Below are 24116 nucleotides of genomic sequence, written 5' to 3'. Positions count from 1 at the left end.
CACCGTGGAAATATGAAAATTGATCACACACTCTGTGTGGGTGCGTGTGGTAGATACATTTTTACATATTTTGTCCTCATTACGCAACTACTATGCCTTCCATAATTCATAGCTTATGGATATGAATAAAATAAATGTGAACATTTTTCCTTCCTGAAGGATATAATAATAAGGTATATGTTCTTTATTCAATGTTTCACACATGGATGGATTCAACTGGGAATGCCTATGTGAAAATGTTACCCAGAGTCAGTCGTATAAGTTCCTTATGTAATTTTTCTCATGTTCCAATGAACGATTACTACCGGCATGGTGTCCTATGTTATATTTGTAAGTTCCCTACCAATTTGCCTTAATATGTTAGTGCACACACTTGTTACAGTTTCTCCTATTTTACAGTTGGATGTACTCTGCCTGGATTTATATATAACAAGGAACTTTATCATATTACTAGTGTAGGCACAAATTGGATTATTCCAGCTTGTTCCTGTTCCCATTCCTGTAATCCAGCTAATATTCCGAGCATCACAACCCCATCCAAAATGTGTGACACACATTTTACCTGTTCCCTTATGCGATGCACGAAGTTCATCTGATACATCATTTGATACAAGATAGTCCCTGTTAGGTAATGATTTGTTATGAACGATATATTCATTCATTCATAAATGCTTATATTGCTCCATGTTCCTATCTTTTCCGGTACATATGTATATTAATATAATATTATTCATTTATTATAAATTAATTTTCCTTGCACGCACAGATTTATTCTGCACAGTATTTTTAAATCCAATAAACATTTCATATAAATATGTTCAAGGAATGTACATTATGCAGTACGTATTAATGGCATTAGCGAAAAATGACATAACATTTCATTTAAGAAACATTTTAAGTTCCAAGTGCGGTATATCATATAACGTCAGTCAGGTGAGGAAAATTCAGGGGGGGAGATAACATTCCTAAGGGAAAAATTGTATTCATGAAATATATTGTTACATGTGAGCACAAATTTCAGTAGTACACATTACTTTTTGGAACGTTAAAAAATATATCATACGCAGATGTCTTACGAATCATAATGTGTCCCTTTGTAACTTATAGAATCAATGTAAGCTCGTAGTTGATTCCAAATTTAGTTACCCATACCCCAACATAAGAACGAAATAAAATTCTCTCCGGAAAGAGGATAAAAGACGTTTTCAGTAAGAATGGGACCTATTTCTACCCACTTCTAGAGAATGACTTAAGCTATACACATGCATAAAAGAAATAAAGGTTTTTGCTCAAAATATCATTAATGGTGTGAACGCCGGAATAAGCCGGATGCGTTATATCGGTCCTATTTCTCTTGATATTTATGCATTCAGGACTAAGGAACGAATTTTCCTCCACGCCCATGTAAATATGTATATATATATTTATTAGGTATATATTTGTTACATACACAGAATTATCCCTGAGGATTCATCAATGAATAGAATATGTAAACCCTAAATTTAAATCTGAAAAGCTTAACCCCTGCACATCCTAATACCATGAATCCTCTATTCCTATACCCCTACGCCTTTACACTTATACCCTCAACAATTTGAAACATAAACACCTAAACACCAGGACACATTTTGTTGTTCTTATACCCCAAAACAGCTGAACACCAGGCCACATTGTTGCCTTACGCCATGAAACAGCTAAATAATACGCACAATTGCTGTTCTTACACCTTAATGAAGCTAAATACCAGGGCCACATTGTTGTCCTTACACCCTAAAACAGATAAATACACCAAGCCACATTGTTGCTCCAAAACCCTGAAACACGGAACCCTAAGTTCAAAATCCTACACACATCCTCTAAATGCGAAATCCTACACATAAACCCCCTAAAATTCGAAATCCTACACACACAACCTAAAATATGAAATCATCCAACATAAACAACCCTAAAACGCGAAATCCTACACACACATCCCTTAAATGCGAAATCCTACACACACACATCCCTTAAATGCGAAATCCTACACACCCCCACTGATACATTCACCTCCATTTCTTTTTTCTTTTTTTTTCTTCTTTTTCTTTTTCCTTTTCTTCACTTTTTTTCCTCCCTTTCTTTTTTCTATGTGCAAACTTTAAATGTATACCCCTTCCTAAACAGCCTAACAGCGGGACACATTGTTATCCTAACACCCAAAAGCAGCTAAATTAGCACGCTGCATTTTGTTGTTCTTATACCCTGAAACAGCTGAACACCAGGCCACATTGTTATTCCTATACCCTAAAATAGATAAGAAAATGTACAAGGCCACATTGTTGACCTTATACCCTAAAGCACCTAAATAACGAGCCATATTGTTATTTTTATAACCTAGAAACCCTAAACCCTGAACCCTAAAACCTAAACCCTGAAGCCTAAAGCCAAAGCCCTAAACCCTAAAGCCTGAACCCTCAACCACTAAACCCTAAGCCCTAAATCCTGATCACTAAAACTCTAATCCCTGAGGAAAGGAGTGCAAAATAGAGAAAAAAGAGAAAAGGAATGAAGGAAGGAGAATAGAGGAAGGGGAGGAAGGGAAGGAAGGAAAGTAAAAAAGGAAGAAAGAATGAAAAAGAATGGAAAAGAAGGGAAAGGAAGGGTCTAAGGAAGGAGTAGGAAAAGAGGTTCTAAGGAGAGAAGGGAAGGAATGCTCTAAGGAAGGAAGGAAAGGAGGATCTGAAGGAGGGAAGGAAGGCTGTGTCAGGGATGCAAGGAAGGGTCCATGGATGAAGGTTGTTAGAGTTGGTGGAATGGAATGTTGTTAGGTGGAAGGAAGGTTGTTAGGGTGGTGGTAGTGTGGAAGGAAGGTTCTTAGGTGTAGTGGTTGCTGGAAGAAAGGTTGTTACGGGTCTTAGAATGAAGATTGTTATGGGTTGGCGGAAGGATTTCTGAGGAGGAAGAGGGGTAGGGGTCTAAGGTAATGGTCTAATGAAGGGGTCTAAGGAAGGGGTCTAAGGAAGGGGTCTAAGGAAGGGGTCTAAGGAAGGGGTCTAAGAAAGGGGTCTAAGAAAGGGGTCTAAGAAAGGGGTCTAAGAAAGGGGTCTAAGAAAGGGGTCTAAGAAAGGGGTCTAAGAAAGGGGTCTAAGAAAGGGGTCTAAGGAAGGGGTCTAAGAAAGGGGTCTAAGAAAGGGGTCTAAGAAAGGGGTCTAAGAAAGGGGTCTAAGAAAGGGGTCTAAGGAAGGGGTCTAAGGAAGGGGTCTAAGAAAGAGGTCTAAGGAAGGGGTCTAAGAAAGGGGTCTAAGAAAGGGGTCTAAGAAAGGGGTCTAAGAAAGGGGTCTAAGAAAGGGGTCTAAGAAAGGGTCTAAGAAAGGGGTCTAAGAAAGGGTCTAAGAAAGGGGTCTAAGAAAGGGGTCTAAGAAAGGGGTCTAAGAAAGGGGTCTAAGGAACGAGGTGGACTAAAGAGGAAAGGGCCTCAGAAAGGAAATATCAAAGGAGGGGGGAGGAGAGATGCAAGGGTTTTAGAGCGAATGTTCACGATTTGGGTTTCAGGGCTTGGCTTTCAGGGTTTAGGGTTTTAAGGTACAGGTTTAGGGTTTTAATGTACAGGTTTAGGGTTTCAAGGTACAGGTTTAGGGTTTTAAGGTACAGTTTTAGGGTTTTAAGGTACAGTTTTAGTGTTTTAAGGTACAGGTTTAGTATTTTAAGGTACAGTTTTAGGGTTTTAAGTTACAGGTTTAGGGTTTTAAGGTACAGGCTTAGGGTTTAGGTTTTAGTGTTTAGCGTTTAAGACTTAGGGTTTTCGATTTAGGTTTTAGGGTTTAGTGTTCAGGCTTTAGTGTTCTGGGTTTATAGTTCTGTTCTTAGAGTTCATACTTTATGGTTTAGGGTTCATGCTTAATGATTTAGGGTTCATGCCTAATGGTTTAGGGTTCATGCTTAATGGTTTAGGGTGCAGGGCTTAAAGTTTATTGTTTAAAATTTAGGTTTTAAGGTTAGGGGTGTTGTATTTGGGTTTTAGGATTTAGGTTTAGGGTTCAGGATTTAGGGTTGCGGGTTCAGTTTATGGGATTTATAATTTAGGGTTTAGATTTTTAGGGTTTAGTTTTAAGGGTTTAGTTTTTTGGTTTTGGGTTTCAGTGTTTAGCTTTTATGGTTTAGGTTTATGGATTAAGGGTTTAGGGTTTAGTTTTTAATGTTTAGGATTTAGGATTTAGGGTTTAAGGTTTAGGTCTTAGATTTCATGGTTTAGGGTTCAGGGTTTAGGGTTTAGGGTTTAGGATTTAGGGTTTAGGGTTCAGGGTTTAGGATTTAGGGTTCAGGGTTTGGGATTTAAGGTTTAGGGTTTAGTGTTTAGGGTTTAGGCTTTAAGCTTTACGTATTAGGGTTCAGGGTTTAGTGTTTAGAAATCGGGTTTCGGATAGAGGAATAGGTTTCCCGATATCAGTGTAATGTCCGGGTAGGAGTGTAGGATTCAGGTTGTGGGGGTAAGATTCTTTTCTAGGTTGAGGGATAATAATATGACCTGCTATTTAGCATGTTAGGTGGAAAATTCGTTTTGTTAAGGAGAAAGTTTTAAGTCAGGAGGAAAAAGGAAAATGGAAAAATAGAAGAAAAAAAAAAAGGAGGAAAAAAAAATGAAAATGTGAGGGAATTATGTAGAATGCATATGGAAGGAGAGAAGGGAAGTTTGAATGCAGGAATTTTTTAGCTTTTGTTATTGTTTTAGAGAAAAAGAATAAAAAAATGAAGGAGAAGGAGGAAAAACGAGAAAAGAAAGCAGGAAGAAAGGACGAAAAAGAAAAAAGAAGAAAAGAAGGAAAAAAAGAGAGTGTTCAGGGTATGGGTGTAGGGTTTATAATATGAGAATAGGGTATATGGTATGGGAGTAGGGTTAAGGATATGAGAATAATGTTTAGGGTGTGGAGGTAAGGTTCTTTTCTAAGTTATGGAACAATAAGATGGCCTGCTACTTAGCTCCTTAGGGGGAGGAAGGGGATGAACGGTAAGGAAGATAGAATGAAAGGAAGGAAGATAGAAAGAAAAGAAGGAATGAACGAAGAAATGAAAAAAAAAAAATTATAAGGAAAGGATGGAGAGTTGTGTTGGGTATCAGAGTAAAGCTTGAGGATGTGAAAATATGAATGAAGGTGTGAAGGTAGGGTACAGGTTGTTCGGGTGTAGGTTCCGGTTACTAGAGTAACGGTTCAGGGTGTAGAATTAGGTTTTCGGGTGTATGAGTAGGTTTCAGGGTATTAGAATGAAGGTTCAGGGTGTAGGAGTATGGGTTAGGGTATTAAGATAGGGTTCATGGTATGAGGGTAGTGTTTCGTGTGTGGGAGTAGGGTTCAGGCTGTTAGAGTAGGTTCAGGTTGTTAGAGTAGGTTCAGGTTGTTAGAGTATGTTCAGGTTGTTAGAGTAGGTTCAGGTTGTTAGAGTATGTTCAGGTTGTTAGAGTAGGTTCAGGTTGTTAGAGTAGGTTCAGGTTGTCAGAGTAGGTTCAGGTTGTTAGAGTAGGTTTAGGTTGTTAGAGTACGGTACAGGTTGTTAGAATGAAGGTTTCAGGGTGTCGAAGTAGGGTTCCAAGTGTGAGAGCAGGGTTTCCCGTATTAGAGTGAAGAATCAGGGTGTAAGAAACAGGTCCTTTTCTGGGTTATGGAACAACAATATATCCTGTTGTTTAACATTTTAGGGGGTGTATGTGCATTCTTTGCAGGAGGGTGCACAAAAGAGAAATAGGGAAATTAAGAAGAAAAATTAGGGAAATGAAAATTAAAAAAAAATAGCGAGAAAGAAAGGGAGAAAAAAAAAGGAAGGAAGGAAAAAAAAATCGTTCAGTGTATGGGAGTAGGTTTAAGTTTATGAGAATAGTGTTCAGGTTGTAGATGTAGGGTTCAAGGTGTGGGGGTAAGGTTCCGGGTGTGAGAGTAGGTTACAGATTGTTAGAATGCATTTTCAGGGTGTAAGTGTAGAGTTTAGGTTGTTAGAGTAGGTTTCAAGGTGTGGAGAATAGGGTTTCGGGTATTAGAGTGAAGGTTCAGAGTGTGAGAATGAAGTATTAAGGGTGTGAGGGTAGGGTTGAAGGTTGTTAGAGGTTTAGGGTTCAGGATTTTGGGATACGTTTATTTTCTAGGTTATTTGAAAAACAATATGGCCTGTTTTTAATATATTTTAAGGTGTATGAGCACTCTGTGTGGGGGGGTGGTTCTATAGAAAAAAAAAAAAAAAAATTAAATTAATATAAAGGAAAATAGTATGAAAAAGAGAAGGAAAAAAAAAAAAAAGAGTGAGGAACTGCAAAAATGAATGAAAAAAGTTCCACATATTTCTGGAATGAGCTAGTCAATCATAAAAGAAGTGTTAATATGGAAGTAGGAAGGAAAATGCATTACACATAGTACTTAATGATGATGTAATGTATTATTATTGTTCTTAATTTGATAAGTAAGCGATTTATTCCATTGTTGAATAATGTGTTAAAAAAAATGGCTTCGTCCAAGGGTGAAGATAAAGATAAAGTATTTGGCCCATTAAGGGATAGTTGGCTAAAGGCCAATGGATTTAGGGAGGACCGTGACAGGCGCGTAGGGGAGGTATAATAATGTAGTATGAGCTTCGTGTGAATTATCAGTACGTTGTTATATAGGATTATGTAATTCTTTTCTAATAGTAATAATTACATAGTATTCACGCAATATATATATAAAAATATCGCTTTAATTTATAGACACGACTAATGGGAGAAGTATCAAAGTGGACTACGGAAATGTTAGGAGAAATGATGAGCGGAAATAATCAGGGAATTGGTGAAGAGAAATGTCAGAATATTAAAATAAATGGAAGAAGAGTAACGAAGGAGGAAAAGAAGGTGTGTGAGTTTATTGTACAGAACTTATGGAACATGAAATTAATGAGTACTGGTCCATGTGAAAACAGAAGTGCTGCTGACAAAATGAGGGACTATGTTCACTGTGCAGTAATGAAGGCGTGGTCTTATTTGTACCTACAAGATCATTGTGATAAGGGGCATGTTATTCAGAAGGCATTTGATGAAATGAAGAAATTGAGCGAAACACTTGGTACTATGGGGAAGGTAGGCCAAGGATTCAATACTGGGGTTCAGTGTAAAGAATGTGATTATAGTGAAGTGCTGGAACCTATGAAAATATTAAGCAATTTCAGTTTGCTAGGAACTATTCTTGGTGCTATAAGAAGTAAGAAGGAAGTTATGACACTAATAAATAAGGAGCCACCGCAGGAACAATGTACACCAGAACAGAAGAATGCTGCATCGGAATTAGTAGCAAATCTTATGAAAAATAGTGGTTACGTGACTACTGGGTTACCATTGAAGGTAGCTCAGGCAACCACCCCGGAAACTAAGTTCAAATATGATTTTTTGTTAAAATGGATATTGGCAAGGGGTGACCCAAGTTTGAATAAAATAAATGTAAGGAACATTAATTATAAAAAGAACTTGGATAATAATACAAAAATATTATAATAAAGGAAAATTCGTAGTGTATAATTTAAGCAGAAAGATAATGTGTATATACATATATATATATATATATGTTTCTTCATTTGTGTAGAATGCGATATGGATTGAATTGTATACAGTATTTAAGGACATGATGAAAAATATAGATAGGGATGGGTTTAATGATAAAGGGTACTGTTCCGAGAGAAACTGGGACAGTAAAACTAAAGAGTTATGTAAAATTTTATTAAGACTATTCTTCTGGATGGATGGATTAAAGCAAAAATGGGAAGGGAAAACAGGCGATGAAAGAGGATACTTCTATTGGGACAAAAGGAATGATAATGAAATTACACCAAAAGATTGGAAACTCCAATCCTATTATAGATGTTTAGTTGGAAAAGTAACTATGATGAGCATGTTAGGCACACATTGCAGGATGGAAAAAGTATTACCAATAGTTACAGGTGGTGTGGGAGGGATGAGGATGGTTAAGAGTAGTGGGAAGGGGAATGAACTGTGTAGGGGATTGAATCTCCGGAATTTAAAAATGGGAAGAAGGTTAATATGGAGAGAAGTACTGCAATGGATAAATGACTATAAGAGGGAAGAGCCAGATCTTGGAATGGATTTACACGTAGTACAGGCAGGAAAAACTACACTGCACAGAATAAGGGACGAAGGACAAGATGAGAAATATTGCCCACACGAGAAGAAAATCGAGAGGGAAACATTAAAACAATTAGAAATAAGAGCAGACAGCGATGAAGACCTGTCTCTAGAGGAAGAGAATGAACCTTTGGACAAGTCTGCTCTGGAAGGACTACTGCAGAAAGCAAAGGAACTGCAGAGCCAGGGGCAGGATGCAATGGCGAAACAATTAGACCAGTCCTTAAAGGCATTATCAGTAAAATCAAGGACTAGGGCACCAGCAATACAGCAGAAAGGTAAGAAACAATTCTAAGATAGAGAGAAATAAACATTTTTGTGTGTGAATGAAGCAATCAATGAGTGGGAGTCAGTGAATGAGGGAGGGAGGAAGAGTTAAGGGAATGGTAACGACAGGGGGTTAAGGGAATAGTGCAGGGAGAGGGGTCTAAGGAAGGAGGAAGGAAAGAAGGGTATAAGCAAGGAAGGGGTCTAAGGGAGGAGGGAAGGAAAGAAGGGTCAAGGGGTTTAGGATTTAGGGTTTCACTGTTCAGGGTTTAGGGTTCAAGGAGTTATGGCCTGGTGCTTAGAAGAAGAAGGGGGATTTTGATAGGGAAAGTCCACTCGTAAGCAGAAGCGGTTACGTCCGATAAATTATAAGAGGCCACTGCCTGTTAGGAAAAAATGCACACAGACAAGCCAACCATCCATTACTTTAGAAGGGGCGCCGAGCGCCCCTTTAGCGGAAAAACTCCTCGCAGAAAGGCGAACCTGAATCTGTGTGATCCGGACAAGCCGGGTCCAACCGGACGAGGGGGACAAACCGGATACCGGGTTAACCGGAGAAGGGGTCCAACCCGACAAGGAGTGAACTAGACAAGGGGGGTGAACTGGACAAGGGGTCCAACCGGACAGAGGGAAGAATCGGACAACCCCGGTCAAATCGGACAACCCCGGTCAAATCGGACAACCCCGTTCAAATCGGGCAAGGGGCAACCCTTCAGGTGCACCCTGAAAAAGGGTGCATACAAAAAAAGAAAAGAAAAAGAAAGGGGAGAATGAAAGGAAAGGAGGAAAAGAAAGATGAAAGAAGGAAGGGTGGAAAGGAATGTGAAGGAATTTACCTTACTATTCATGTCTTTATTTTGTTTCCTCCTGTAGGTGAAGACTGTAAGGGTAAAACTGACCTATGTAATCGCGTAAATTGTGTATCAGATAAGTGGCACCAGAATAGAGATCATAATAACGGAGTGAAATGGGTAAGTGAATGCACAATATATATTGTCTCTATTAGAATTTAAAGGAACACAGTGTTGTCCATTACAATTAGAGACAGTGTTGTCTTCATTACACTTTGGGGACAGTTTTTTTTTTGTGTGTGTGTGCGTATTGCAGTTTTGTACAAAACGGATATACGGGGGAAAGAAAATAGGCGCACACATGTAACGTGCACATAATAATTATATAGAGGGGGCGTTGGACAACATAATAATTATAGGGGGATGGTCATAATAATTATAGGGGGATGGTCATAATAATTATAGGGGGATGGTCATAATAATTATAGGGGGGGGGTGCACATATAATTACATAGCATACATTTGTTTCTTTCCTCTCCCTCCCTCTCTTTCCTTTCATGAACAGAGTAATATGGAGAGTGATATTAACAAGGAGGCCGAAAAAATGTTTGACTATATATCTAATAAGAACGCAGATATGGAAACTCATTGCAAGGGACTTTCACAGCCAAATAGTAGAATAGTCACTGACCCAGAGAAAAAAGCATGCCAATACATCACTTCGGGGTTGAAGTACATATATGAAATTGAAATAGATCAGGATGATTTGAAAGATAAGGGAGGAAAGAAGAAAGAGAGTGACGGAGAGAGGAAGAGGAAGGCTGCCGATAACAGGGATTTTAAGCAAACTATGTCCTGTCTGCTCCTAAACGCCTATGCGGATAAGTTGCAAGAGAAGGTTACCTCTCCCTGTACGGTCGATGAGGCTACAATAAGGCAAGCATTTGGGGAAGGAAATAAGCATCATACAAAGTGGTGCAAAGATAAGAGTAATGGTTGTGAAATATGCAACTGGGATGAGAAATATAAAAATTGTAAAATAATCAATGGCAAAAACGAAGGAGTAGAGCCTAAGTTGAATTCCTTGTTCCAGAATAATGAAAAAAAAAATAAATTAGATAAAGCTATGAGTGATATAAGTACCTTATGCAATCGTGCACAATGTGTAACAACACAAAGGACCAGGGACAAAAGGAAAGCGAGGGGAAAAACGAAAAGGGTGGTTTGGGAGGTTTGACATACTTATATTTAGCATCAATGTCTAATTGTGTAGAATTGAAATTGGGCGACCATATATATATATTTTCTCAGGAAGAAAATAGAAAAAGTCTCCATATAAGTACTATTATATATACATGTTCCTTTCTTCTTTTTCCTTCTTTTTTCCATTGTATGTTCAGAAGAACATTTGGGAAGAGGGGGACGTGGAGAAAATATTGAAAGACCTTTCTGAAGCTATAAGCAAGGAAAATGGAATCGATGAAAGTTTATGTAAGGACACTGAAAAAAAAGGTAGTACAGCTTCGGACACAGAAAAGAAGGCATGTAATTACATTATGAGGGGGTTAAAACATACATATGGTATTGAGAAATATGGAGGCGGCACAAATAATGAACCAGAGAACAACAGAAAATTTGATCAAACTATGTCTTGTGCAGCATTAAATGTTTATGCAGATATGCTTATAGAAAAAACAGCGGGGCATGCGTGCCCCATCTTAGAGGAAAAAATACAAAAAATGTTCGAAAAAGGAAATACTAAGAAGGAGGACTGGTGTGTGGATAAGGAAACTGGTAAGAGTAATAATTGTGATGAATGCAAAAGACAAAAGTGTGAAAATGCCAAGATAGGAGGAAAGAACCTATGGAATGAAATGAAAGAGAAGCTGCTAAATGGGAAGGATAAGAGCAAAATAGAAGAAAATCTGTCTACTATAACTACTTTATGTAAGCTGAGTGCGCAATCGGAGGCTGCTGCAAAACCCGTTGACCACCAACCAGCATCACCTCCAAATGCAGAGGGATCAGGTAAAAGTGAAACTTCACAAAGTAGTCCAGGTAATTCTCAAAGTAAAAGTATCAAAATTAAGCATGAATATGATGACCCCAGGGAACTCATCACTCTCTTGGATGAATTGGACAATCAACCTAATAATCCTCATCCAGATGATGATAAGAGTGATGACTACTTGAATAAAGGTACTTGGGGAGAACCAGGTAGTAGTATGGGTACTGTTTCTGTACATAAAATTTCTACCACTACCACTTCAGGTCCAGATACAACAGTTGACCCTAAGAATCCAGGTTCTTCCAGTCCAAGTGCTACTGGTACTGAAAACACTCAAGGTAAGACCTATAACAGTAATCTGAACAATTGTGTACCATAGTGCACACAGTACTCTAGGTCTAATAGCTTTTTATTATGAATTAAAATCATTTTCTCCCTCTTTATATTCATACTTTAGGCGCTAACGACTCAACTAAACAAGTTCAAACCAACGAGAATATTAATACTCTAAAACCCGACGACCACATAGCCAATGTTAATAAGAATAACCCTCCCAATTCAAAACCCAACACAGATACTGATCAAAGCAGTGAATCTGGACAAACTAACCAGGATGGTCCCTCAAAAGGTCCGGATTATAGTGTCTCTGAAAATTCAGGTGAGGTTGTTCCAGCTGTTGGTGTACTGGGTGGTTTAGTACCGGGTGCTGGTGCTGTCGTACCTGGTCTTCCTGCTTCTGGTAGAGGAGGGAGTGCCGGAGGCACCCGTCCGCTTCCTGTTCCAGCCGAAGTTAGTAACAAGATCGACCTTTCCGACCTCCTTACCCCATACCTTCCTACCATTCCCCTTCTAATGGGTATTTCAATTACAACCTACTTACTTTGGAAGGTAAAAGAAACAAAAGAAAATAAATAAAAAAAGCAGAAGAAAAAAAAAAAAAAAAAAAAAAGAAAAAAGAAAGAAAAAAAGAAAATAAAGAAAAAAAGAAAATAAAGAAAAAAAGAAAATAAAGAAAATAAAGAAAAAAAGAAAATAAAGAAAATAAAGAAAAAAAAGAAAATAAAGAAAATAAAGAAAAAAAAGAAAATAAAGAAAAAAAAGAAAATAAAGAAAAAAAAGAAAATAAAGAAAAAAAAGAAATAAAGGAAAAAAAAGAATAAAAAGGATAGAAAGAAAAAAAAAAAAAAAAAAAAATGAGCGCGGATGATTCTGGGTTAGGGCCCGGGGGTTCAGTGTTACGGATTTAGTGTTCCACACTCAGGAGTATGGGATTTTGCATTTAGGGCTACGGTTTTAAGATGTAGAATTTCGCATTTTATGGGTGTATGTGTATAGGATTTCGCATTTTAGGGTGTGTGTATGTGTAGGATTTCGCATTTTAGGGGTGTGTTTGTGTAGGATTTCGCATTTTAGGGTGTGTGTATGTTTAGGATTTCGCATTTTAGGGGTGTGTTTGTGTAGGATTTCGCATTTTAGGGTGTGTGTATGTAGTAATTACTGTTGCGTGAACAAACATTTCACAACCCTATTAAAGAAACATTTTCTCCCTTTTTTTTTTTTTTTTTTTTTCAGTATTTTGCCTTTCTTGGTAAGGGAAGAAAACGTCACAGGAGAGCTCCTCAAATACGTGGTCCCTCCTTAGAACAGCAGATTGTTGACCATGTGGACCAACCTGGTCCACGTGAATATTACATTGTAAAGGAACGAAAACCTCGTTCTACGGCTATAAAAAGGAGGAAGAAACAGGGCGTTGGTCGTCCTCGTTCCGGTTGTCGTGGAGGCGTACGTCACCGCATGATTATTGATATTCATTTAGAAGTCTTAGACGAATGTCAAAGGGGGGATGTGGCATTAACGAAGGAGGACTTTTTTGAAATTTTGGTTCAAGAATTTATGGGAAGCGAATTTATAAAAGGAGAAAATGTTCCTAAGGAAGATGTTCCTAAGGAAGGTGTTCCTAAGGAACAGGTTCCAAGTTCAGATTCCGGGTTTAGGGAAGAAGACTTTGGTCTTAAGGAAGAAGTTTATAGGGAAGAAGTTCCTAAGGAAAGTGTTCCATGTTCAGATTCCGGGTTTAGGGAAGGAAGACTTTGTTCCTAAACTCAGAACCCTGAACATGGAACCTGTTCCTTGGGAACATGAACACTAGACGCGAAATTTGAACTTGGAAACTGTACCTCAGGGATACCTTCCTCAGAATACTGTTCCTTAGGAACAAAGGCTTCCTTCCCTAAATCCGGAATCTGAACTTGGAACCTGTTCCCAAGGAACATCTTCCTTAAGAACAAAGTCTTCCTTCCCTAAACCTGGAATCTGAACATGAACTTTGAACCTGTTCCTTAGGAACACATTTCTTAGGAACAAAGTCTACCTCCCTAAACCCGGAATCTAAACTTGGAACCTGTTCCCTAGGAGCAACTTCCTTAGAAACTCGTTCCATAGGAACCTCTTCCTTAGGAAAAAAGTCTTCCTTCCCTAAACCCGGAATCTGAACCTGGAATACCTTCCTCAGGATGCTGTTCCTTAGGAACATCCTCCCATAGGAACGTCAAACTTAACCCGGAACACACCTTACCATTAATCCGGAACCCACGTTACTCCTTAACCCGTAACCCACTTTTACCCCCGGAACCCAACCTACCCTTAACCCGGGTCCCACCATATCATTAACCGGAACCCATCTTACCCTTAACCAGAACAAATTTTCATTAAGGGACATGTAAACGAAATATAGGAGGAGGAATTATTCTGTAGAATAATTTCTCTAAAGAAACTTCCGTTGGACAATTTCATCTTAGTAACCTATAATGTTTTTATTGGTATAAAGAAAGGAACACAAAAAAAAAAATGGTTGAGTGAGGAAATATATAAAAGAATATTTCTAATATATATTATATAGGGGGAGAAACATATATTAAGGCGGAGGAAATATAACAATTTCCATAAATATATAATTCCTTACGCCTTTTTTTAAATTTCTATACCATTTAGATAATAAGAAGATTTATTTCGTTTTATGAATACAATTATAATGATGTTTGCATTTATTAATAGTGCACTGTAGAGGAAATGTTCCTTCTTTTTACGGGTAACCATAACCCCTCCACAATTTTGTTCTTAGAGGGAATGTAAAGAAATGTATGAAAGGGGTATAAATTTATTTTTTCCTTTCTATTTTGGAGGAATAATAAAAGAATGTGGAAATTATTATATATTTTATGTAGAATTATTCTGTTCTATGGAAGTTATAGTAACAAAATTCTTATAGGAGTATTTCTATATATATCGTAATTATTAAATTGTAAAATTTTTTTTATGGAACTATTTTTTAAAGGAAAGAGGCAAAGAATTTATAAATAATTTTATTTGACAAGTAATTTGCATGCAACCTCCTTTCCTTCTTATATACATTGTAGTCAGAAAAAGAAAAAGAAAAATTAAGAAAAAAAAGGAAGAGTTAGGTAATTGCTTCCTTCTCTTTAGAACAGTACAATGTATAAAAAAGAATGGAAGGGGAGGCTCTTCTATTTTTTTTTCTTAGAAGAATGCAATGTATAAGAGAAGAAGGCAGATCTCCTTTTTTTTAAGGAAGGAAAGGAAGAAAAAGGAAATAAAAGGAGGGTAACTCTTTTCTTCTCCTATATTCTCTTCTTTAAAAGGAATGTAGTATATGTAGGAAGGAAGATTGTACATTCCTTCAGCAGAACAGACCAAAACAATGCTCTATAAACAGTAGGTCCTTCCAACAATAATAGTGGTAGTACCACGAGTGTAGGGATTGGTGTCCCAATGGGTTCACCAACAGGGTCACCCACAGGGGTCACCACCGAAACAACATCAGAAGAAACGTGGGGATAACATGACAACAGCAGGATCGAATGTGGCGGATGCAGCCGCCATGCGGCAGCAAAAATTTTTCACTACATTATTAACAAAATGGATCATGGCAAAGGGAATGGTTCCGTCGAAGTTGGAAAACTTTAAGGTAAGGAACTCTTTAAATGTGTGAGGGGATTAGTAGAATAATAATGTATACGGAAGAAAAAATATTTATAATGGAAGGAGGAGTTCACTATGGAGGTTAGAAAGGAACTAACCTTCCTTAGAAGGGGGGTGGAAGGAATGTTGTGTTAGGGGTGGTATGGTGGAAGGAAGTAAGGTTGTTATGATAGTCTGCAGGAGGGTGCACTTAGGGGTGGTAGGGTGGAAGGGAGGGAATGTTGCTCGGGGTGGTAGGTGGGTTATTAGGGGTGGTAGAATGAAGGTTTCAGGGTATGGGAGTTGGGTTTAAGGGTATAGGAATTCGGATTTCGAGTTTAGGGTTCAGGGTTTAAGGGTATATGAATTCGGATTTCGAGTTTAGGGTTCAGGTGTTAGGGGTATAGGAATTTGGATTTAGGATTTAGGGTTCGGGGGTTATGAATATAGAAATTTGGATATCGGTTTTAAGGTTCAAGTTTTAGGGGTATACGAATTCGGATTTTGGCTTTTGTTTTGAGGGCTCAGGGTATAGGAATCGGATTTCGGCTTTAGGTTTAGGGTTTAGGAATTTGTATTTGGTGTTTAGGTTTCAGGATTTATGGCATGGTGTTTTAAAATGTGAAAGGTGTTTTTGAAAGGGAAGGACTCCTCGCAAAGAAGCTGAGCATCCATTACTTTAGAAGGAGTGTCTAGCGCCCCCTTAGGGGGGAAAAAACTCCTCGCGAACAATCCAACCTGAATCTGGGTCGAACCAGACAAGGGGGAAAAGGAAACCTGCCAACAGGGGAAGGAAACCGGACAAGGGGGGAAAGGAAACTGGACAAGGGGGGAAAGGAAACCGGACAAAGGGGGCAACCGGACAAGGGAAACAACCGGATAAGAGGGAAGGAAACCGTACAAGGGGGATGAAGCCGAACAAGGGGAAAGGAAACGGGAACAAGGGGGCGAACCGGACAAGGGGTTCAACCGGACAAGGGAGGAGAGGAACCGGAACAAGGGGGGGAAGGAAACGGGACAACCCGAGTCTAACCGGATAACGGGGGACATCAAAGTACACCTGAAGGGTGTATAAAGAAAAAAAAAAAAAAAAGGAAGGTGTTTGGGCATGAAGGATTAGAGGGTCGTGGTTTAGGGGAGGAAAACTATATATATAGCACACATATATATAGATGTGTGTACTAATGATAATTCACCCTTATAGACCGCAATATGGGTAGAGTTCGAGAAATTCTGGAAAGACATGATGTTTAATATACTGGATGATGGGGAAGAGGATAAAGAAATGTGTACCACTTTCGGCGAAAATGAGGAGAGGGAAAAGGAGTTATGCAGAATTCTAGCAAGAATGTTTCTTTGGATGGATGGATTAAAGCTAGGACGTAACGAGGCCGGAGGACAGGATAAGTTCCGATGGGTACAAAGAGGAGAGGAAGACGAAAAACTGGAAGAAAAGGAACTGAACTCTTATTTAAGATGTTTAATTGGAAAAGTTACTATGGTAAAAATGTTGGGAAAACATTGTCTGTTAAGGGAAGTAGCAAAAACCGTTGCAGGAGGTAGGGAAAAAATGAGGCAAAAGAAGGGTCTTGGGCAGGGGAATCAATTCTGTAAGAACGTGGATTTCGGAAGTTTAAAATTGGGGAACAGGTTCATGTGGGGGGAAATTGAGAAGTGGATAGATGGCTATGAGAGGACAGACGATTATGGTTTTGGGTTATCGCTAGTAGATAAAGGAAACAGCAAATTGCACAAAATAAGTGGCGAAGTAAAAGACAGTAGCATTTGCCAAGAGGAAGGGGAATTGGACCAAACAACCTTAAAGAATTTAGAAATAACTGTCTCCAACGACGATAGTAAAGACCTGTCTCTAGAGGACGACAAGGACACTAAAACTTCGGGGAAGGTGGAGTTGGAGGAATTAGTAGAGAAGGTCCAAGATGCAGCGCGTGCAGATCAAGCAGTAGAAGGAGCTGGAGGGGGGGCGAAGAAAAGAGTGAGGTGGTGCTGAAGATAATGAAATCATTGGAGCAAAGACTCCAACAACATATAGCAGATGTTCAAAGCAGGAGGACAACACAAGTAGCACCTAGCACAGGTGAGAAATATTATTAAAAGTATTATATGAAAAAAGAAGGAAAGAGAAGGAAAAATTTAAAGAATTTCAGGAAGAAAAAGAAATTTAAAAGAAAGGGGGGCTAAGGAAGAGAAGGAAGGTGGTTAGGTGGATCGAATGTGATAGGTGGAAGGAAGGTACTTCCTAAGGGAAGGAGGATTATAAGGGGTAGAAAAAAGGTTTTTAGGGCTGTTAGAATGAAGGCTGTTAGGTGGTAGGAAGGTTGTTAAGGGTTCTACGTGGGTTGTTAGGGGTGAATGGAAGAGGAAGCCTGAGGGAAGTGTGCAGGATGGTGCACATAGGGGTGGAAGGAAGGTTGCGTTATGGGTAGAAGAAAGATTGTTAGGGGTGGATTGAAGGAAGGGTTAACGGTGATAGGTGGAAGGAAGGCGTGTAGGTGTATACGAATCGTATTTCGGGTTTAGGTTTTCAGGGTTTAGGGTTTAGGGTTCACGATTCTGGATTCAGGGTTTTAGAGTTATAGGTTTCAACCTTCTAGGGTTCAGGGTTCAGGATTTAGGGTTTAGAGTTAAGGGTTTAGGATTTAGGTTATGGGGTGAAGGATATAAGAATAGGATTTCGGATTTACTTTTAGGGTATAATGGAATGAGAATTAGATTTTGGGTTTAGGGTTTCATTTTTCAGGGTTGAAGGTTTCTTTTTTGTGGGTTTACGCTTTAGGGTTTAGGGTTTAGTTTTTAGGGTTTAGGTTTTAGTTTTTAGGTTTTAGGATTTTATGATTTAGGGTTTAGGGATTTAGGGTTCAGGGTATAGGACTTCGTTTTTAGTTTTTAAGGTTCAGCAAATATGTCCTGGTGGTTTAAAAAATGAAGGATGTGTGTGGTGGGAGGAAAATCTCCTCTTAGAGAAACGGACCAATCATTAAGTTAGAAGGAGCATATAGCGCTCCTTATAGAGGAAGAAATCCTCGCAGACAGGAGGTTACCGCCGATTAATGAAAAAGGGGCGTTGGGCGCACCTTAAGAGGAAAAAATCCCTCGAAGTGTATGAAACCGAACAAGGGGAGAATGGACAAGGGGTAACGGAGTAATGGGTCAAACCGGACAAATTCTGTCCAACCGGAGAAGGGGAACAAACCGGAGAAGGGGAAATGTGGATAGGACAGACGAATGATAATATGTATGGGGTGGGTGTTGGGCCATATTCCATTATCCTCCTCAAGGGAGGATATAAAAGAAAAGAAGAGAAGGCAGAAAGGAGAAAGAATGAGAAAGAAAGAGAGATAAAAGAATGAGGGAAAAGGAAGTTAGAGAAGAGGAAAATGAAAAGGAAGAAAAAAAAAAAAGGGGAATGTAGATGAATGAATCTAGCCCTACTATTCATTTCTTCACTCACTGTTTCTTCCTGGCTTTCTTCCTTCTTATAGGTGAGAACTGTAAGGAAAAGAGTGACTTATGTGAGAAGGCAAAGTGCGTAGCAAAGAAATTGAAGACGAAGACACCAGGGAAAAGTGAGGTGGGAGGAATTAATTCTTACCACTGATGTTTGAACATATAGTATAGACATGGAGGAAATTATATATATTCAAGGGAAGAATGCATTATGGTTTTGTGTGCATAATGAATGTATGTACATTTCCCTTTTTGCTGCTCTCTACTTGTAGAATGAAGTATGGGATGACATTAACACGGAGGCCACAAATATGTTTGAGAAAATATCTCAGGATGGCAGCAAAACTGTGCCACCGTACTGTATTGATTCAAAGCCAACTAGTAGAATTGTCACTGACCCAGAGGAAAGGGCATGCCAATACATCACTTCAGGATTACAGTACATTTACGATATTCCGGAAGATGGAGACGAAGCACACAAGAAAGAGAACAGAGCGCTCAAACAAACTATGTTATGCTTTGTTTTGAACGCTTATGCAGATATGCTGAAAAAGGAGGTGAAATCTCCCTGTGAGGTCAGTGAGGAAACAATACAACAAGCATTCACTCAAGGGAATAACCAGTTTAATAAGGGGTGTAAGGAAAAAAAGCAGGATGGTACGGGTTATTGTGTTAAGTGTGAAAGGGATACAAATTATGCAAAGTGCGAAGTAAGTGAGAAGAAACTGTGGGATGAAATGAAAGAGAAGCTGTTCAATGGGAAGGAAAGGAGTGAAATACAACAAACTCTAACTACTATAAGTTCTCTAAGTAACTTATGTCACCGTTCACAATGTGTAATAACACAATGGTCCAGGGACAATTCAACGACGGAAAATAGGAAGTGGGAGGTTTGGAAGAATTCATATTGGACATTAGTATCCAAGCATATGTATTGCATGAAGAGTAGTTTGTATACGTTTAGGGGAAGGTATGAGTAAAGGTTTTATGTAAGAATTAAATGTAAGCACATGCCGCTCCCCCGCTTTTCTTTTACTTACAGACAGACAGTTGGAACGACATCAAGGATAGGATCAAGCCACTTGCGGACTCCATGTCTAAGGCAATAGAAAATGAGCATCAATACTGCAATGGTATGGTAGGGAAGAACAAGGAAGTATGCCAATACATTGCTAGAGGATTGCAACATATATACAACATTCAAGGAGAAGGGAAGGATGGGGATAAAGGTGAACACCAACAAAATTACAGATTATTTAAACAAACTATGGCCTGTCTAATATTAAATGAATATGGAAATCTCCTTAAGGAAAAATCTTGTATCGACGGAAGTACCTTAGAAAATGCCTTTAATATCAATGGGGGGCTTCACGAAACTGCGTGCAAGGACAAAAATAATAAATGTATTCAATGTAAGTGGGACACATGTTCAAATTTTAAAATTGGAGATAAGGACATCGACCGGCCAAAAATAAAAAAGGAACTCGAGTAGAATGAACAAATACAAAAAACTCTCACTACCATACATAATGCAAGTACTTTGTGTGCACGTGCACAGTGTGTGTGGAAAAAGTGGTTTCCAAATAGGAATATGAAAGAATCGAATACGAGGCACATTGTAAGAGACAGTATTGCGCACATCTGTTAATGTAAACTTAATGGAAAATACTCCTTATGCAGAACATAGGGAGGAAAAAAAGTTGGACATCCATGAATCCTGCGCATGTATAAATTACATATATATATATTTCTCTTCCCCCTTTTTTGTTCTTAGGGTATATTTTGGAATAATGACGTCAACAATCAATTGAAAAGTCTTTCTGAAGACATGCTCAAGAATAAAGACAGTGTTGACAGTGATTGTAATAGGATTCCAGGGTTAGATAATGCAAACAGGGAGGCTTGCAGGTTCATTACTGCAGGTTTAAAGCATATTTATGAGATTAAAAGAGGTAGACCGCAGCCGGGGAATGACAAAGAAAAGGAGGAAAGGAAGGTAGACGATAACCTCATATTCCATCGAACTGCGTCCTGTGTCTTATTAAATGCATTTGCGGATAGAATGATAGACCAAACGAAGGGTCAGCCGTGCCCCGTCACAGAAGAAGAAATAAAAAAAATGTTTAATGAAGGAAATACAAATAAGGAAGATTGGTGTAAGGGTACGTATGCTAATGGTGGAAAGATGGAATGTGAAGTATGTGAAAGGGTACCAAACTTAAGTTGTGAAATAGGCAATAAGAAGGAATACAATGTAAAAAACAAAGTGGATGAAATGTTCAATGATAAGGGGAAGAATGTGGAATCACAGAATGTTCTAACTACTGTAAATTCTATAAATAATGCATTATGTGCACGTGCAAACTGTGTAACAATTAATTGGTTTAAGGACAGAGACGAGGGAGGTGGCAAACAGAACTGGGTAAGGGAACAGCACTCTCCATTGTAATTAAGGTCACTGGAAGTCATAGTATTTCTTATACATAATTAGAGGGGAAAACAGAATTACGAGCCGTGTATATGTACATTAGGGTTACATATATATGTTCCATTTCTTCTTTCTTCTTCTTTCCTTTTCCCTTGAGCTCAGTGTACATATTGGGATACGGACTTCAAGAATAGACTGATGGAACTGTCTAAGGATATGACTGATAGTACTAAATCTATGGACGATGAGTGTAAAGCCTTTCAGGGGAAAGGTGGGTCAGATGATGATGCTAATAAAAAAGCATGTCAGTTAATTACTGCAGGATTAAAACATATATATGGCATTCAGAAGACTGCAGTAAAAGAAACAGACCAAACGAAGAAGGACAAGGCAGAAAAGAAGGCTGTACATAATGTGCAGTTTGAGCAAGTTATGAAGTGCATTTTACTGAATACATACACAAACAAAATAACACAAAAATGTACGACGGTGCAGGAAGAAAAAATAAAAATAATGTTTGATAAAGGTAATGCAAAGATGGTTGAATGGTGTAAGGGTAAGGGTCCGAATGGTACGGGTGATTGTATAAAGTGTGAAAGGGAACTTACCTTAGATTGCACATTAAACGTGGATAGTAACCTATGGAGACCAGATAATAGTTGCGACATTGACAAAGAAAAAGTAAAGGAAAAAGTGGAAGAATTGATCGAAGGGAATAATAGTAAAGTAGATAAGCCGGACCAAAAAAAAATAAAGGATGCTCTGTCTGCTATAACTGACATATGTCCAGTCAAACCTGCTACAGCAGCAAAACCTGTTGCTGCCAAACCAGCAGCAGTACGACCTTCTGCCGCAGGCACTGGAACCTGGAATCCAGGTTCATCCAGTACCGGTTCTACAGGAAACTGGAACCCAGGTTCTTCTGGTACCGGTTCCACTGGAACTTGGAATCCAGGTTCTTCTGGTTCCGGTTCTACTGGAACTTGGAACCCAGGTTCTTCTGGTTCCGGTTCTACTGGAACTTGGAACCCAGGTTCTTCTGGACACGGCAGTACTGGCATCCAGAACACTGGTAGTCCTAGACCAGGTTCTACGGGAACTTGGAATCCAGGTTCTTCTAGTCCTGGTAGTACTGGACACCAATCTCCTGGTTCCTCCGGACCCGGCGCTGCAGGTGATCCTCCTGCTGGAGGTGGTGGGGGTGGAGGGGGCGGACGAGCAGGACAGGGACCTGGTCCAGGACAACAACCTCCCCCTCCACCACCACCCCAAGACGGTAACCAATCCCAAGAACCATCTCTACCACCCCTAGCAGCTGCTCCACCATCGGTACTACTACAGCAACCATCATCAGCAACACAGTCACCAACACCATCACGAACACAAACAAGAAAGCCACCACCAATAGAAAAAACATCATTAACAGCGGCAGGGGCAAGAAGTATAGTACCCGCTTCTAGAGGGGGGAATGAATGGAATTTAGGGAAAGACGGGATCGTCCCTTCTGATATTACCCCATACCTTCCTGTAATCCCTGTCTTTATTGGTATTTCTGCTATGACCTATCTCCTTTGGAAGGTAAGAAAAAAAAAACGCCGAAAAAAGGAAAATGAAGCCAAAAAAAACACGAAAAAAAAGGAAGAACAAAAGAAAAAAAAAAAAAAAAAGAAAAAAAAAAGAAAGATGAATTAATAAATGCAGGAGGTGTGGCATTTCGAATTTAGGATGTGTGTAGGATTTCGCATTTTAGGGTGTGTATGTGTGGGATTTCACACTTAAGGTTATGGTTTCAGGGTATAGGAACAGCAATATGGCCTGGTGTTTAATTCTTAACAGACGGATTGCACTCACAAGTGTGCATCTAAATAAAGGAGAAAATAAAAGAGAAAAGAAGGAAAAAAAAAAAAAAAAAAGAATTTAAAATAAATAACACATCCTGTATGAGATGTAAAATTTGCACTTATATTATAATGATAATTCTTGTTTTAAGAGGAATATTTCGCACCTTAAAAATTACTTACCCTCCCTTTTCTTTCTTCCTTTCTTCCCTTCTTTTTTTTAGTATTTTTTCCTCGGTAAGAAAAGACGACGTTACAAAAGAGCTCATCAAGTACGTCGTCCTCCTTCCTTAGAAGAACCACTCCTTGTTCATGTGGAACAGGCGGATGGTCCACAGGAATATACCTTAGTAAAGGAACGTAGACAACCAAGATCTGTTCCATCGACAACGAAGTGGCCAAAAAAACGTGCTGTTGGTCCCCGTCCTGTTGGTCGCCGCACCATTATTGATATTCATTTAGAAGTCTTAGACGAATGTCAAAAGGGGGACCTGCATTCGACGAAGGAAGACTTTTTTGAAATTTTGGTTCAAGAATTTATGGGTTCTGAATTCATAAAAGAAGCAAATGTTCCTAAGGTAGATCTTCCTAAGGTAGATCTTCCTAAGGTAGATCTTCCTAAGGTAGATCTTCCTAAGGTAGGTCTTCCTAAGGTAGATGTTCCTAAGGAAGAGGTTCCAAGTTCAGATTCCGGGTTTAGGGAATGAAGACTTTGTTCCTAAGGAACCTGTCCAAGTTCAGATTCCGGGTTTTAGGGAGGAAGACTTTCTTCCTAAGAGAGATGTTCTTAAGGAAGGTGTTCCTGTGGAAGATGTTCCTAAGGTACAGATTCAAAGTTCAGGTTCAGATTCCGGGTTTTAGGGTGTAGGAAATATTTTTCTTTCTTTTTTTGGTACGTTATCCTTTTGTATTGTATGAAGGTGTTTTCATGTTCATGTGTAAGCAATATAAGCCGAAAGTTAAAAAATTTTTTTCACTTTATTTTGATTTGTTTGGGGAAATTTTTTTTTTATTAAAGAATTAAAAAATACTTATTCATTCTGTTATAAAAATTTTGACTTCATAATTTTTTTCGTCTTTTAAAATCCATGAATATTTCTTTAAAGGGGTCAGTACCTTTTTTTTTTCTTTGTTCTTTTCGCGCCTTCTTTGGGGGGTATTCTTTCCTTATGTGCTTATTCTAACAAACACATGGAAGGAAGGGAAAAAAGTA

At 38.8% G+C, this 24116-nt stretch overlaps 1 protein-coding gene across 1 annotated transcript; it reads left to right on the top strand.

Moving 5' to 3' along the window:
• Window positions 1-6712: 6712 nt before the first annotated feature.
• Window positions 6713-23764, top strand: PCOAH_00028940 (SICA antigen; the record flags this gene model as incomplete). Its single annotated transcript, XM_020059696.1, has 22 exons — window positions 6713-7426; window positions 7569-8403; window positions 9266-9363; window positions 9749-10414; window positions 10584-11529; window positions 11649-11849; window positions 11976-12079; window positions 12764-12872; window positions 13008-13263; window positions 14313-14319; window positions 15009-15176; window positions 16074-16223; window positions 16374-17118; window positions 18673-18761; window positions 18910-19527; window positions 19680-20125; window positions 20225-20255; window positions 20412-21059; window positions 21228-22643; window positions 23128-23140; window positions 23366-23481; window positions 23591-23764. The coding sequence occupies 22 exons, from the start codon at window positions 6713-6715 to the stop codon at window positions 23762-23764; spliced, it is 8550 nt and encodes a 2849-aa protein (XP_019915457.1).
• Between the last annotated feature and the right edge of the window lie 352 nt (window positions 23765-24116).

This window comes from Plasmodium coatneyi, chromosome 10 (genome assembly GCF_001680005.1).
Source record: "Plasmodium coatneyi strain Hackeri chromosome 10, complete sequence".
NCBI lineage: Eukaryota > Apicomplexa > Aconoidasida > Haemosporida > Plasmodiidae > Plasmodium > Plasmodium coatneyi.
Note: the sequence above shows the minus strand (reverse complement) of the source record. Positions and strands in the feature narration are given on the sequence as shown.